Source organism: Podarcis vaucheri (assembly GCF_965113315.1).
Source record: "Podarcis vaucheri genome assembly, chromosome: 3".
NCBI classification, from domain to species: Eukaryota; Metazoa; Chordata; class Lepidosauria; order Squamata; family Lacertidae; genus Podarcis; species Podarcis vaucheri.
The window spans coordinates 30,790,374-30,806,715 of NC_138761.1; the positions used below are offsets into that span (position 1 = coordinate 30,790,374).

Genomic DNA, 16,342 nt, shown 5'->3' on the forward strand with positions numbered 1-16,342 from the left:
AGTTCCCCTCGTCTCCTTCTAACGTTGAAAAACCACGCGGAGTTAGGCGCATTTCAATCCACGGCTTGCAGTGGGTCCCCAGATGAACTACAACTCCCATCACCCCTAGCTAGCAAGGCCAGAGCTCAGGGATGATGGGAGTTGTAGTCCAACAACATCTAGGGCCCCACAGGTTGAGGACCGCTAACCCAGCGCTGGACGGAGCTGCGCAGCCTACCCACCTTCGCTTTTCTTACCAGCCGCCTCACCCAGAGCGGCAGCCGCGCCTGCGCTTTTACGCAAAGGGCTTCCTCCTCCAATGGAAGGGCGCGGGCTTTCCGTGCGACGCGCCGGCGCTGTGCACCCTGGCCGCCCCTTTTCTCCGGAGGGTTGGGACAGCCATGGCGGCTCCAGCGGCGCTGCAGAGGAGCGTGGTGGCCCCCGCGGGGAGACACACGGCTTCCGTCATCTTCCTCCACGGCTCAGGTGGATGAGTCCGACCGCAGAGCGGAAAGCAGGGGGCGCCACCGCGGAAGCCTCCCCAAGCTTCGCCAATAAGGGAGTGGGCTGGTTGCGGTGCCATTTCACAGCAAAGGCGCACAGGAAGGGGCGTAGGGAGAAGAGAGTTGGGTGTTTTCTATATACTGTCTTTTGCTCCTTTGTGCAAGGAATCATGGAGTTGTAGAGTTTGGAGGGGTCCCCCCGAGAGTCATCTAGTCCAACCCTCAAAAAGGAATCTCAAAAAGCATCCATGCCAGATGGCCGTCCAATCTTTGCTTAAAAACCTCCTGCCAGGTTCCAAGGGAGTGTCCAGAGCTCTTCCTTGGAAAGAAAGGTTTCAGAAGTTCAATCCAGCCTGAAAGGTGGTCTCAATCCTGGATGAATTGGCAGAGATGGGGATGCCCTCGGGTGGCACATTGCTGGATGAAAGTTGTGCCTATGGTCAACGTTGCAGCATGAATTCAAAGCACATCCGGTGCACATTTAAAGCACGTGAGTTCCCCCAGGGGATCCTGGGGATGGCCATTTCCCCCTCACAGCTAAAACTCCCAGCACCCTAAGCAAGCTATGGTTCCCATGGTTCTTTGGGGGAAATCGCATGCTTTAAATGAGCATTGGATGTGCTTCAAGTGCATGGTGTAGAGCATTACATGTCATTTTACATCTGGGTGGTGATCTTTTAAACTAGGGCTTGGGAAATTGGCCATTCTAGTGTTACCGGAATCAGTCACCCATCAGTCCCAGCCAGCATAGCCAGTAGCCAGGAATGACAGGAGCTGTAATCCCAGCAAGAGCTGCAGGGCACCAGGTTCCCCATTCTTTGTGTATTGGCTTGTTTGTTTACAGAGAGATTGGACAACATTTTCCTGTGACTTCCTTATTGCAAAACTAAAGCTAAAAACAATATTCCATTGGGGAAGCAGGTTTGTTGCTCAAGAGCTACAAATCGCCTTTAATTGCACAACTGGAATTTGACAGTATATAATTGAATCCCACCTGAAATTAGTGATAATCTGGAAGTGCACTTAGGGGGACAGGTCCGATTGACATTCTTCCTGTGGACTGGCATCTCGCTCCATGTTGATATCCACTTCCTAGCTACAACAGAACCAAAAGCAGTTGCACCTTAGAAGTTGCGTGCCTTCTGCATTTCCATTGCCTTTCAGTTTGCACTGATTTTTAAGCTGATTTTGGGGACGGACGGTATGTGTGGACAGCACGTGCTCCACCTCAGAGTACTTTAGCGCCTGTGAAACTTTCATCACCTTAGGGCTACCTTGTTTACCTGACCACAGGCATGCTGAGATTGTTATTCCTCGGCAGGTGCTATCCTCTTCCAGCCCTTTCATTTGTAGTGTTTGCGTAGGTGGACTAGATCAAAGGCTTTTAGATGTGGTTTTAAATAAACTTTTTTTTTTTTACAAAAAAAAGTGTGAAAGGGGTTATAGCACTCTAAAGTTGTTTAAAATGTTTTTACTACCTGAGTGTAAACTTGTGTTTATAAGGGATCGTTTTTCATTGGAAATTGGGGGGGGGGGCTGTAGTTGCAAGTACGAGGCCCAGAGACAACATCTGTTCCTCAAGTGGAAATTTATTCAGAGTATGAATTGTCTCATACCCCCTTTGCTATGTCCCTTGTCTCATACCCCCTTGCTATGTCCCTTGTCTCATACCCCCTTGCTATGTCCCTTGTCTCATACCCCCTTGCTGTGTAGATTTCAGGATGTTGCAGCTGAGGGGGAAAGAGGACCAAAGGATGGCATGGCACAGTATCAGGCCATGAGTCACTGCCAGAAGCATTATATCTCTGAATGCCAATTTCTGAGAATCCCAAGTAAGGAAGACAGTGTTGTGTTCAGGTCCTGCCTGTTCGCTTTGCATTGGTATCAGGTTGGCCGCTGTGCAAGCAGAAAACCCAACAATATTTGGAGGGCCGTGAAGGGTAGGCAAGCCTCTCTCCCTGAACGTGCATCAACCATAAAGATTTGGTGTGCATCTTGGAAGCTCTCATTAATATACATTGAAGACTGGCCTGGCCTGGGGGAATTTCATAATCTGTTGTTAAATGATAGGTTGGGAAATGAAGCTGCACACTGGATGACTCAGAAACTATGGACTCTATACCAAAGGAGGCAGTGATGGCCAACCACTTGGATGGTCAATGATCTGCAGTGGGCTAGGAACAAAGGTGAAAGCTGTATCCTAGTTCTGCTGGATCTCTCAGTGGCCTTTGATACCATCAACCATAACATCCTTCTGGACTGTCTACAGGGGTTGGGAGCTGGGGGCACTGTCATACAGTGGTTCTGCTCCTTCCTCCTGGGCCGTGTTCAGAAAGTGGTGGTGGGGGATGAGTGTTCAGACCCCTGGGCTCTCACTTGTGGGGTGCCTCAGGGTTCCGTCCTCTCCCCCATGCTTTTCAACATCTACATGCATCCACTGGGAGAGATCATCAGGGGGTTTGGGCTGGGTGTTCAACAATATGTGGATGATGCCCAGCTCTACCTCTCTTTTAAATCAGAACCAGTGAGGACAGTGAAGGTCCTGTGTGAGTGTCTGGAGGCGGTTGCAGGATGGATGGCATCTAACAGACTGAGGTTGAATCCTGACAAGACAGAACTACTGTTCTTGGGGGACAGGGGGCAGGCTGGTGTGGAGGACTCCCTGGTCCTGAATTGGGTAACTGCCCCTGAAGGACCAGGTGCGCAGCCTGGGAATCATTTTGGACTCACAGCTGTCCATGGAGGTGAAGGTCAATTCTGTGTCCAGGGCGGCTGTCTACCAGCTCCATCTGGTACACAGGCTGAGACCCTACCTGCCTGCGGACTGTCTCGCCAGAGTGGTGCATGCTCTAGTTATCTCCTGCTTGGACTACTGCAATGCGCCCTGCGTGGGGCTACTTTTGAAGGTGACTCGGAAACTGCAATTAATCCAGAATGCGGCAGCTAGACTGGTGACTGGGAGTGGCCGCCAATACCATATAACACTGGTCCTGAAACACCTACATTGACTCCCAGTACGTTTCCAAGCACAATTCAGAGTGTTGCTGCTGACCTTTAAAGCCCTAAACGGCCTCGGTCCTGTATACCTGAAGGAGCGTCTCCACCCCATCATTCAGCCCAGACACTGAGGTCCAGCTCTGAGTGCCTTCTGGCTGTTCCCTTACTGCGAGAAGTGAGGTTACAGGGAACCAGGCAGAGGGCCTTCTTGGTGGTGGCACCCGCCATGTGGAATACTCTCCCATCAGATGTCAATAAGCAACTATCTTACTTTTAGAAGACCTCTGAAGGCAGTCCTGTTTAGGGAAGCCTTTAATGTGCTGTATTGTGTTTTTAATATTCGCTTGGGAGCTGCCCAGAGTGGCTGGGGAAACCCAGCCAGATGGGCGGGGTATAAATAATTTATTATTATTATTATTATTATTATTGGATGGCTTCAGAAGAAGATTGGACAGATTCATGGAGGAGGAGAGAGCTGTCAATGGGTACTATCCATGATGGCTGTGCTCTGCTTCCATAGACAGAAGCAGTCATGCTGATTACCAGTTGCTGGAATCTTTTGGAGGGGAGACTGCTCTTGTGCCTGGGTCCCACTTGCTCGTTTCCCACAAGCATCTAATAAAAAAAATATCATTATCTGGCTTGCCCCTGTGAGAGAAGGATTCAATGGGAGTAGATGGTCCATTGGCCTAACCTGGCAGGCTCCTCTTGTTATGAAACGTTCCGACAAGAAGTTCAAATACACAAACTTGTTAAGCTTTCTGGCTTGCCGTCCTTTCCCTTACAATATTTTTCTTCAATATACTCATAGTTTATAATTGTTATTCATAAAAGAGGAGTTTTGGTTTCACCACTTGGCAAAACTAGGAGACAAAAGTCATCCAGCTATCACAAAACCACACGTGCTCACCTGGGAATCTGTTTGGGGTAATCTTTAGATGATGTGACCCTGGCTTATTTCTGTGGTTTGTTAACTGACGTTAAGGCAGCGTTCCCTGCTTCAGTTATCTGGCTTAATACAAGCCAGGATCTTCGCACAAAAACTGATCTATAACAGGAGAATGGGAAGGGCCCTGGGGGAGGAGTCTCGGCTCCATAGCGTACGGAGCCTGGAATGATCACCTGAACTTGGTCGCTGAGTGGTTAGTTATCCTGAAATCCAATAAGGCTGAGCACCTTTGTCCAGATGACGTTCTGTTTTTCTCTTGGATAATGCAATTCTTTATTTGTGTATTACGAAGAACAAGGCCTGGCCTTTGGCATTGTGTAGATATCTAAAGTAGCCTTTATCTTTCTGTATTACTTAGGTGATACCGGCCAAGGATTAAGAGACTGGATCAAAGGGGTTTTGAGTCACGATTTGTCTTTCCAGCATATAAAAGTCATTTATCCAACAGCTCCTGCCAGGTATTTCTTTAATGCATTTTCATACTAGCCTTCCTTTATTGCCTTCTTTAAAAACAGTTTGTTATTAAAGTTGTAACTAATTGACATAAAGGTTTGCAGATATGTCCTAAGTTGAATTTGCAAAACTGCTTTTCTCCATATATGTTGTGACATTCGCATTTACCCCCAGTGTGATGGCAAGTTGTAAGTAAGATGTATAATGTGTTTATTTGATGACAGAGGTAGGCTTTGACTTCTGATATTTAACCACTTAAAGGAGGAGAGCAGAACACTCCACCTCTGCTCTTCAATATGTACTGGGGTTCTCAATGAATTATCCCTCGGTATGAATAGCAATACAGGTTCCCTAGTTGATTGATAAATCCAGCATCCTCCATCTGAAAAAAACACCATAGTGCCAAAGCCTCCAGCGAGCATATATGCAAGTGCTTTTTGAAGTGGAACAATAAAGCTTTTTATTCTTAAAATAAAATAAAATTAGAACAATTATTTCAGGATTTTGCAGTACATGTAATTGTGACTCCCCCCCCATGTTCACATGTGTATACTACCCCCTAGAAAATAATAAAAAATAATACTTTCTATATTTGTTTTTAAATAAATGGCTCTTGTTAGGATCTTTGGCTTTAGCACTCTCGTAAATTGTCAACCCCATTCACATTTCCTGAGTTACCTGCAGTGAGTCTGATGTCACTGTTTCCCAGAGATCAGAGGAAGCCTTTCTAAAGCCATTGTCCTTCCTTCCTTCCTTCCTTCCTTCCTTCCTTCCTTCCTTCCTTCATCTCTCTCTCTCTCTTTATTTTTGGGCTCTAATGTACTGCTGCTGTTGAGACCTTTATTAATGATGCTGAGGAAGGCAAGTCCAATCAGGGTGAATGGCAGAAATAGCTAATGCAGCATAACACTCTGTGCGGTGTTTAGTTGGCTCTCGAAATCTGTTTCTTTGACTCACTAATTAATTAATCTGAATTACTAGAATTAACCTGATTCCATCTCCCTGGTGCCAGCAGGCCAGCTGTGCAACCCTAAGATTTGCTGTGCCACTAAGTCAATGATTAGCATTTAGAGCATGCCAATTGCAGCACAGGCATCAATTTGTGGGTGGGAATATTTTAGGTTTTGTGATGCCATGTTGCCAGGTCTGTGTGAAAAGTAGGCAGTGCCTTCTTTTTTCTTCTTTTTTTAAGCAATGCAACCACAGCTCACTTTCAGCGACAAGGCCAGCATGGCAGAGTTTGCCTGGAAAACTCATCAACCAATGTGATAAACATCTGTGGGGAATACTTTAAGTATAGGCTGTCTTCCCACAGTCAGAATTTGGTGTAAATCTGTGATTCCCAAACTGTGCTATGACAGGCATACTTTTGTGCTGCAACAGGAACTATAAGGTGCCTTGAAACATTAACGGAGAGTCTTGAGGCCCCTTAAGGACTAACAGATTGAAAATTGCATATGCTTTTACGGACTACAGTCTGCTTCATCAGATGCATGACATGTTACGCTCGTGTGTGTGTGAGAGAGAGAGAGAGATGTTATACACACATAAGAGCCTGCTGAACTCGGCCAGCAGCCCGTCTAGTTCTCACAATGGCCAATCAGATCTCACAGAGACCACCAAGCCACATACACACACAAACCATAGTGTAAATGGGAGTGTAAATATTGTCATCAGAAGGAAAGGAAGAGAAGTCCAGCTGTTAATAATAATAATAATAATAATAATAATATTTATGCCCCACCCATCTGTCTGGGTTTCCCCAGCCACTCTGGGCGGCTCCCAACAGAAGACTAAAAACAGAATAAACTTCAAACATTGAAAACTTCCCTAAACAGGGCTGCCTTCAGATGTCTTCTAAAAGTCCAGTAGTTGTTTTTCTCTTTGACATCGGGTTGGAGGGCGTTCCACAGGGCGGGTGCCACTACTGAGAAGGCCCTCTGCCTGGTTCCCTGTAACTTGGCTTCTCGCAGCAAGCGAACTGCCAGAAGGCCCTCAGAGCTGGACCTCAGTGTCCGGGCTGAACAACGGAGGTGGAGACATACTGGACCGAGGCCGTTTAGGGCTTTAAAGGTCAGCACCAACACTTTGAATTGTGCTCGGAAACATACTGGGGAGCCAATGTAGGTCTTTCAAGACCGGTGTTATATGGTCTCATTCACAAAAAGCCGGCACTTGGTAACACAGGGATTCTAGCATGGGTAAGCCAATTAACACACGTATTGTGTCCATTGCGCTGATTCAGGCCACAAGTGATAGCATTGAAGGAGCCGCAAGACTCATGGGGTGGAGAATCACACTTTTCCATTCCTTCCTTCCATGCAAGCAATCCAGTCGGAACAACTTCTCCCCGCCCGTGTACTGTTCTCAGGGTTCTGCTGTTGCTGGGTCCAAAAGCCTCCAAGGACGTAGTGTGTTAACCAGTGTTTACATCTGACATGAGGACGTGTGCCCCCCCCCCAATTATCCCTGACCCACCCCTGGGATTGCTGGCTGCGGCTGATGGGAATTGATAGTCGATAACAACTTAAAGGGGAGCCTTTCCTCCCTCTGGTTTGCATGCAGGAGGTAAATTTAAGGGATGTGTTTTTCGAAAGCAGAGTTCTAGAAGGTTCATAGTTGTGGCCAAACGATACTTTTGCAAACGCTGGCAAACTTACCGGCTGGGAATTACGGTTTGCATTTGCATGAGTCATTGAATTAAGGGACATGTAGAAATAACAACTGCATCAACTTTCAGTGGTTAAATATAACTTCTAGCGTAATCAAAGACATGCTTACTCAGAAGCAAGCCACTATGTTTAGTGAGGCTTTTTTGCAGGTAAAACTGCGTAAGATTGCAATCTTAATCTTTTTTGTCTTTTCAGTCATTGTGAGTAAATGTGCTGTAACTGAAGTCGGGGCTTTAAAAAACACCATGCGCTGCCACGTCTGTCCAAGTGGTTTTTAAAAGCAAACAGGGCAGACATAGCTGCAAATTTATGTTTCAGCTGCTGGAAGTGTGACTTAAGCATTTTGTTTTCTTTTGAATGTCTAAATTTGAACAGAATACTGCTCCTTTTTTTGCTGTTGCCTTTCTGTTCAATAGAAAGTGATAGTTTAAATTGGCATTGTAGCAGCTAACGTGGTCAAGTTAAAATTATGTCGTCTCCACTTTTTTGAAATAACTATTCCATACCTTTTTATGTTTCCCTTCGGCAAATCTAGGTCAAAGAATCTTTGCGTTATGTAGCATTTCCTTCTTGAAATTCTTCCTGCTGCAAATCCAGAGTTAACCTATCAGTATACAGAGACACCCTGCATGTGCTGTTTTCAATAACCAACAGATAACTTATGTGCTTTTTAGGATACATTTTGCAAAGAATTTTGATCTCTTTTCATTTGAGTAAATATTTGTGGAGCCCTGGAAAATGGCATTGCAGAGTAGTGTGGACTCCCCCCCCCCCGAGATTACAAAGCAATGCGGACTCCCACCCACCCCACTTTGAGCTTTTCATAAGAGGTCCCTCGCTCCTTCTCTGGCCACGGTATAGAATTAATAATAATAATAATAATAATTTTATTATTTATGCCCCACCCATCTGTCTGGGTTTCCCCAGCCACTCTGGGCAGCTCCCAACAGAAGACTAAAAACAGAATAAAACTTCAAAGATTAAAAACTTCCCTAAACAGGGCTGCCTTCAGATGTTTTCTAAAAGTCAGATAGTTGTGGGAGGGCATTCCACAGGGCGGGTGCCACCACCGAGAAGGCCCTCTGCCTGGTACCCTGTAACCACTTCTCACATTGAGGGAACCAGAAAAAGACCCTCAGTGTCCGGACTGAACAATGGGCTTGGAGACAGTCCTTCAGGTATACTGGGCCGAGGCCATTTAGGGCTTTAAAGGTCAGCACCAACACTAGTCAGTTTGGCCCTGTTTCAAGTATATTGGCAGCTACTTGATCCACAGTAGCTTTTTAAAAATCATAACTGGGCTGAATCAGTAAAATTGTGTCGGCAACATTCCAGTGCATAATACCCACTCAGATTCTCAAGCAAATATTTCATTAATTCCCATCTCTGTTCACCAACCTCAACCAACACAGTCTGGTCTGGTCTGGATTGAGATCTTTATAGATGTCTACAAGGGAGCCAGGGGTTCCTGTACTTTGGTTCTGTTTTGTGGTGCCATCAATGAATCACAGGAGAAGTTCAAGTCTCTTTGCATTTCTTTTCTACTGGATCTATTTGCTTTTGGCAAATGGATGTTTTTTTAGGTAGGCAGTGTTAGAGAGTTCACTTATAGGAGTTGTAGTCAAACACTTGGAGGGCCTTGGGTTCTCAGTCAATGGAGGCAAAACCTAAGCCCTGTTGGGCCCAGTTGTGCAAGATTTCACTAGAGATTTTAGAACTCTATATTGTGGGGACCTTACAATTTGTCTTCTTATTCAGAATTGTGTTATTTCTCGTCACAACATCCAGGTAACCCCAAGAAGCAAGAACTATTTTCCTTGGTGTCTCTTTTGGAGGCTCCATTCGTTTATGATTTTATTCAGTACGTTTATAATTGCAAGTGATGACTTACATGTGTGAATGGACCATACAGAGAGAAAAACCCAACAGCCGATCATCCAGGTATATGGAAATCAAGTAGAGTGAAAAAAGAGCCGTGTTTACACTGATGTGTAAATCAGTTCTTCCAGGAGGAAGCTAGTAAAACTAGCGCCAGGTGTACCTGAATTCTTTCTCTTTGTCTTAGACATTGTAGTTTTTGCTTCTGGAGGATATGCAGTAAAAAGATTAAAATGATTGTAGTTGCACCGAGATTCCCCTAGTGCAAGTACTGAGTCCTCCCTCCTCTCCTGGAGTCTTTTAGTTGCCCTTGGTTCAGGCATTCACAGTGTAATATTCGGTGGATTGCTAGCTTTTAATATTATAGATATGTTTATTGAAAAGTTTGGATGCCTAGATAGTCCCTGAGGAATTTTGGATTGCCAGCTTTATCCCTGCATAAATATAAACCTGAAATGCATTCTAGCTTATACTTTAAAACCAATCCGTTAAGTCTTGCATCCTAAATTTTCTGAAAGTTTGGAGCCAAAGAAGTGATACAGGGGCAGGTTTAAAGTATATGGCTGTTTCTAGTAGAGGAAGACTTCTTTTTTGTGTTAGAAATTATTGTAATCCTTTTTAATGATGCTTTGAGGTTTTGAAGTCGGCTTGGCTTTATAGCATATGGACATGGAAACTGGAAAACCTTACTGCAAAGCCTTAGGCGCAGATTCAGGAAAGTAATTAAGCATATGCATCCATCTTTGATGGGTGAAGAACTAAAATGGATGAGATCTCGGGCCAAGTGGTTAAATCAACTCGCGTTGAAATCGGGGACACTTTAAACATTGTGTAACTTTGGTTGGGTTCTGCCCAGGGCTGATGGAAGCAGGAGAAATTTCAGCAGACGGCATTTATTACAATGAAGAAGCAGAGCTGACATTTTTAGATTGTTATTTTTGCTTGTGCACATACATTAATCTGCTCTTCAGAGTGGTAGTGGAAAACGTTGGCATCGGTGCTGATGGCGAACGCTTCTTTTGCCAATGGGATGAGAGCCAAGAGACTTCAGGAGCTAGTACCAGCGGATTAATCCACACAAAGAGGGACGTCAAGAAAAGAAAAGAAACCTCTTTGTTCTGTTGTTGAAGGAATGGCATCTTTACTATAGCCACGTCTACCCAGATTTAGCACACACAGTTTGCAAGAAAAGGCTCTGCTGGCTGCTTCTTTTAAAAAATAATAATAAAAAGGTGCAGTGTTTGCTTCTCTGTACCATCTGACAGCCTAATTGCCCATTAAAATTAGGCTTCAGATCCACACTGTATCGTCCCTTACCTGACAAATGTTTTATTTCGCTGCTAAACTGGATTGATGGTCCTGGAACTAGGCTGAGTTCCAGAGCTTCTTGGAAGAAGTGAGCTACAAATTCTTCTTTCTGTTACACTTAAAAAAAAAAGATGAGAAGGGGACAGCACCCCCTGTTTAAGCACATGCATTTTGAAGTAAACCTTCTCTTGCATTCTGATTTAGAAGAGCAGATCATGTGCAAAAGGGTCAGGCAGGGTACCGTTAGAGTTAATGGAGGCAAAGGATACAGACTTTTGGAGGTATGGCTGCCTGCACATGTTGAAAAGAACAGGGGAGCTCTATATGAAAAGGGGAGTTCCATATGTGCATTGTGGTAACTATGAGCCAGTTGCGTTGGGTTAATGAAGATCAAATCACACACAGTGGTGACAGCTCTTGGGGTTAAAGTATTTATAAGCCACCTTTAACACAGGTTCCATACATCTAACATGGAATAGTTTCAGTCGCATAAAAATATGGGGATGGAAAGTTTGTAAACTGTCTCCTTTAGTGGGAAGTTGCACTGCAATTTCAAACCAAAGCCGTACCTGCAAGCTGTTACAAGTCAACAAGTATAAATTCTGGTACATCTGCAGTTCCTAAATCAGGCCACCAGTTGTCATTAAGGAGGAACCACATTTACAGATGCCGTTCAAGTCATCTATTGAAAATGTTGTGCTCGCTTCGGCAGCACATATACTAAAATTGGAACGATACAGAGAAGATTAGCATGGCCCCTGAATAAAGTTTATTTTATTTTATTTTTCTAAAAAAAAAGAAGTCATCTATTGAAAATGTTAATCCAAAGGGATGCAATCCCATATAGGAATGGGCCAATATGCACCATGTAAGGAGCAACCAAGGAAATAATGAACATGCACTGAAAAGTTGTATTTATTATTCATTAGAATCTTTTATATGCTACCTTTAAAGCAGATGTTGCCAAGGGAGCATACAACAGAGCAATTTGAGGGTTTTCTTTTTCTTTTTCTTGGAGGCTTTTTCATGATATAATAAGATAAAATAAACTTATCTAAATAAAAACAGAGAAAGAGAAAAGAAAACACAGAGTCCTCTCTCAAAGGGATCTCTTGACTCCCGTCTCACACAGAAAGTGGTAGACCCTCCTAGCTCTCACCTGGGAGCTTTCTTTTCTTCTCCCAAGTCTCTCAACCTGGGAGGTCTTCCCTTCCCTGTCTCTTACTCAGGATCCTTCCATCCATTCACCACCTTCATGTGCTGGTATAATCCTTGGACCCCCAAGGATACAACATGGCAATTTGATATAATCTATGAAAACACATTGAAGTTTTGCTATAAGCAGAAAGACGTGGTACACTTGGGGCTCTTTTTAATCTCCTAGTTCTAAACTGAGAGAATCTCAGATACCTAGTGTCAGGGGTTCAGGAGCAGAGGCAAGGGCAAGGGAGGAAACAGAGAGCGAGGGGGAGGAGGCAGAAGAAAGGATGAGTGATGACGACGACCCGAGATCTCCGAGTCTTTCCAGTGAATCGGAAGATTCACAGAAAGGAGCACCAGTGGCCAGGGCATGGGGGGAGCCTAGGGGGACACCCCAGGAGGAAAGGGCCAGAGGGAGCTCAGAGGGGAGCAGTTGGAAATCGGGACCAGCGTCACCAACAGAGAGCAGGGGAGAGGAAGGGAGTCAGGTATCAAGCGCTGGCAGCTCACAACAGGAGGGAGGGCACGAGTCAGGAGTGGCCACACCTCCATCAGGGAGCGAAGAAACGGTCAGACGGAAAGTGGAAGGTTGGGCGCGCGCGCCAAGTTCAAATGCACAGGAAGGTGGTGCAGTAAGCAGCCCGGAAAGGGAGCCAGGTCCTAAAGCCCGGCGCAAGGAGACAGAAGGGTCCGGGGGGTCAGCGTCAGAAGAGTCCCGGAAGGAAGAGACCCCGGGGGGCAGAGGGACCCAGAGAAGAACAGTCAGGCGGAAAAGGTGGAGTAAGGCTAGGATATTAAGTTGGTGTACAGGAGGCGGGGACCCAGACAGAGCTTCGCCGATCTAACCATAAGACGTAGAGTTGCACGCAGCAGCTTGAGAATGGGAACTGTAACTCAATAAAGACTTTTACTAAATGATCGCTGGCTAGCGTGATCCTCTGTGAGCTAGGATCGGGGAGCAACTCTTGACAGTAAGCTCTGTCTCCTAAATTGTGGGCATCTACGGCCTCACGGAGAGGAGAGAAAGCGGGTGCCTACTAGCGAGCTCACGAACGGCAGACAACATGACGGCTGAACAGCAGATAGCGGAACTCAGAGAAGCAGTGACACGACTGAATGCCGAGGCACTTGCATCCAGGAAGAGAGAGGAGGACGCAGCTGCCGCCTACAGGGATCTCCAGGTCAGGTTGGAAGTGCTTACGAAGCAAGGGGAATTGACAGCCAGACGGGAGGGGATTGGATTGGGAAGAAGAACAGGCAGTCTGGTCTCTCACTTCGATGGGAATCTGCAACAGTACCCCAACTTTAGAGCAGATGTAATGTGTGCACTGCAACTGCTGAACAAAGACTTTAGAGATGAGCAAGAGAAAGTGGGGTTCATCATGTCCCATTTGCATGGAGATGCTAAAGCATGGCTGCGCAATTTGTGGAGGGATAAGGATCCGGCGCTCCAAAATGCGGATGCCTTTATTAAAGCGATGGATGGGTGTTTTTTATCAAGCATTGACGTGGATCTTGCTCGGCAGCAGATACATGGACTGAAGCAAGGGAGGGCCAGCGTAAGGCAGTACCATGCCCGCTTTTTCGCTTTGGTCAGTGCCCTGGAATGGGACAGAGATTCGGCTCCTGTAAGAGACCTGTTTTGGGAGGGATTGCACGGCTCGGTTAAAGATGAAATTGCGAGGGGGGAGAGACCCCGGACCACGCAGGAGATCGTTCAGAGGGCGCTGGCGGTGGGGGTGCGGCTGGAAGAACGTCCGTGGAGCAGGGACGAAGGGCGTGGAGGGCGCGAACCAGCCAGGGGCTCCTCCTTCCTTCCCAGAGAAGCAGCGCGTGCGCAATCCACGCCTCCGCCAGGAGGAGGAGCGGAACCTATGGAGGTTGGAGGTGCAAGGGCTCAGTCAGCAGCCAGAGCCCTAGCACCGGGAGCAGTGAAAGCGAAGCCTCCTAGAGGGAACAGGAAGTGTTATATCTGCGATGATCCACAGCATATGGCGAAAGAGTGTCCCCGGAGGCTCCACAAGCACACTGCAGCCTCAGCAATGGTAACTGCAGCAACGCACCAAGGAGAACCACAGCAGGGAAACGACGCAGTCTGGCTGGAGGAAGAGGCACTGGGGCCCAGCCAGACGTGTCAGTGAAGCAGTCCCCAGAGATTTTACAGCCCATGGACCCCCTCCCGCCCAAGCCAGTAGTGAGGCTCACCGCATCGCTCCAGCTGCCCAATGGAATCACCATGGACGTGCCAATTACCATCGACTCAGGCAGCAATGCAGACTTTATAGGGCAGGAATTTGTCGACCGGCACGCCATACAGTTGCTGCCTGCCACGCTGCCCCTGCAGGTTGTCACGGTGGATGGCAGGGAGCTGCTCGGGGGGCAAGTGGTGAAGCAGACGCCACCAATGGTGATGCGACTTGGGAATCACAGGGAAATCATCAGCTTCAACGTCACTCAACTATCGGACACGCCCATTGTATTGGGCATGAGTTGGCTGGACAAGCACAGCCCGACGCTGGCTTGGTACCAGAGGCAGCTGACCTTCGGCTCTTCCTTTTGTGCTGAACACTGCATAGTGCCCCGGCAGGAAGGAGAGGAAGAGGAGTCACAGCTGCAGCTAGGCACGCTGCAAGCGGTTCCCCACAAGTACGCAGAATTTTTGGAGGTTTTCTGCGAGAAGGAGGCAGACAGGCTACCCCCCCACAGACCATATGACTGCACAATTGACCTGCTGCCGGGGGCGGCGCTGCCCAAAGGGAAGCTGTATTCCATGTCTGAGGACGAACTGCAGGAACTCAAAGAGTTCATAGATCATAATTTGGAGCGCGGTTTCATCCGAGAGTCCAAGGCAGCGGGGGGCAGTCCTGTATTCTTTGTTAAGAAGCGGGACACGCCCCCAAAAAGGCTGGTCGTGGACTATCGCATCTTAAACAGTGTGACCAAGCCATCGGACTTCCCCATGCCCCGAATCGACGACCTCCTCGCAAAGGTATGGAAGGGCAGCGTGTTCACCAAGTTGGACCTGTGAGGGGCGTACAACCTCATTCGCATGCGGGAAGGAGATGAGTGGAAGACAGCCATGTTCACGCCCCTGGGTACCTACGAATATAGAGTTATGCCTTTTGGATTGCAAAATGGCTCCCACGTGTTTCAAGCGTTCATGCATCACGTGTTGGCGGGGCTCCTCTACAAGACGTGCGTCTGTTTCTTGGATGACATCCTGGAGAAGAGTGACTAGTGGGGTGCCACAGGGTTCTGTCTTGGGCCCGGTCTTATTCAACATCTTTATCAACGACTTGGATGATGGACTCAAGGGCATCCTGATCAAATTTGCAGATGACACCAAACTGGGAGGGGTGGCTAACACCCCAGAGGACAGGATCACACTTCAAAATGACCTTGACAGATTAGAGAACTGGGCAAAAATAAACAAGATGAATTTTAACAGGGAGAAATGTAAAGTATTGCACTTGGGCAAAAAAAATGAAAGGCACAAATACAAGATGGGTGACACCTGGCTTGAGAGCAGTACATGTGAAAAGGATCTAGGAGTCTTGGTTGACCACAAACTTGACATGAGCCAACAGTGTGACGCGGCAGCTAAAAAAGCCAATGCAATTCTGGGCTGCATCAATAGGAGTGTAGCGTCTAGATCAAGGGAAGTAATAGTGCCACTGTATTCTGCTCTGGTCAGACCACACCTGGAGTACTGTGTCCAGTTCTGGGCACCACAATTTCAAGAAGGACACTGACAAACTGGAACGTGTCCAGAGGAGGGCAACCAAAATGGTCAAAGGCCTGGAAACGATGCCTTATGAGGAACGGCTAAGGGAGCTGGGCATGTTTAGCCTGGAGAAGAGGAGGTTAAGGGGTGATATGATAGCCATGTTCAAATATATAAAAGGATGTCACATAGAGGAGGGAGAAAGGTTGTTTTCTGCTGCTCCAGGGAAGCGGACACGGAGCAATGGAGCCAAACTACAAGAAAGAAGATTCCACCTAAACATTAGGAAGAACTTCCTGACAGTAAGAGCTGTTCGACGGTGGAATTTGCTGCCAAGGAGTGTGGTGGAGTCTCCTACTTTGGAGGTCTTTAAGCAGAGGCTTGACAACCATATGTCAGGAGTGCTCTGATGGTGTTTCCTGCTTGGCAGGGGGTTGGACTCGATGGCCCTTGTGGTCTCTTCCAACTCTATGATTCTATGATTCTATGATCTTTTCGGAATCGCAGCAGGAGCATGACAGACACGTCAAGGAAGTGCTGAGCAGGCTACAGCAGCATAGGCTTTACGCCAAGCTGGAGAAGTGCCAGTTCGACGTGACGGAGGTGGATTTCCTGGGCTACAAGTTGTCTGACAAGGGGCTCGCCATGGACAGCGCCAAGGTTCGAGCAGTGTTGGATT

The 16,342-nt window shown here is 46.9% G+C and overlaps 1 protein-coding gene across 1 annotated transcript in view; it reads left to right on the forward strand.

Moving 5' to 3' along the window:
• The first annotated feature begins 316 nt into the window (after positions 1 to 316).
• LYPLAL1 (lysophospholipase like 1) overlaps positions 317 to 16,342 on the forward strand; it is a 29,580-nt gene continuing 13,554 nt past the window's right edge. The window contains exons 1-2 of the mRNA XM_082217971.1: positions 317 to 465; positions 4,787 to 4,886. Of these exons, the coding sequence (XP_082074097.1) occupies positions 381 to 465; positions 4,787 to 4,886 (185 nt within the window). The 5' untranslated portion in view covers positions 317 to 380. The remainder of the gene's footprint in view (positions 466 to 4,786; positions 4,887 to 16,342) is intronic.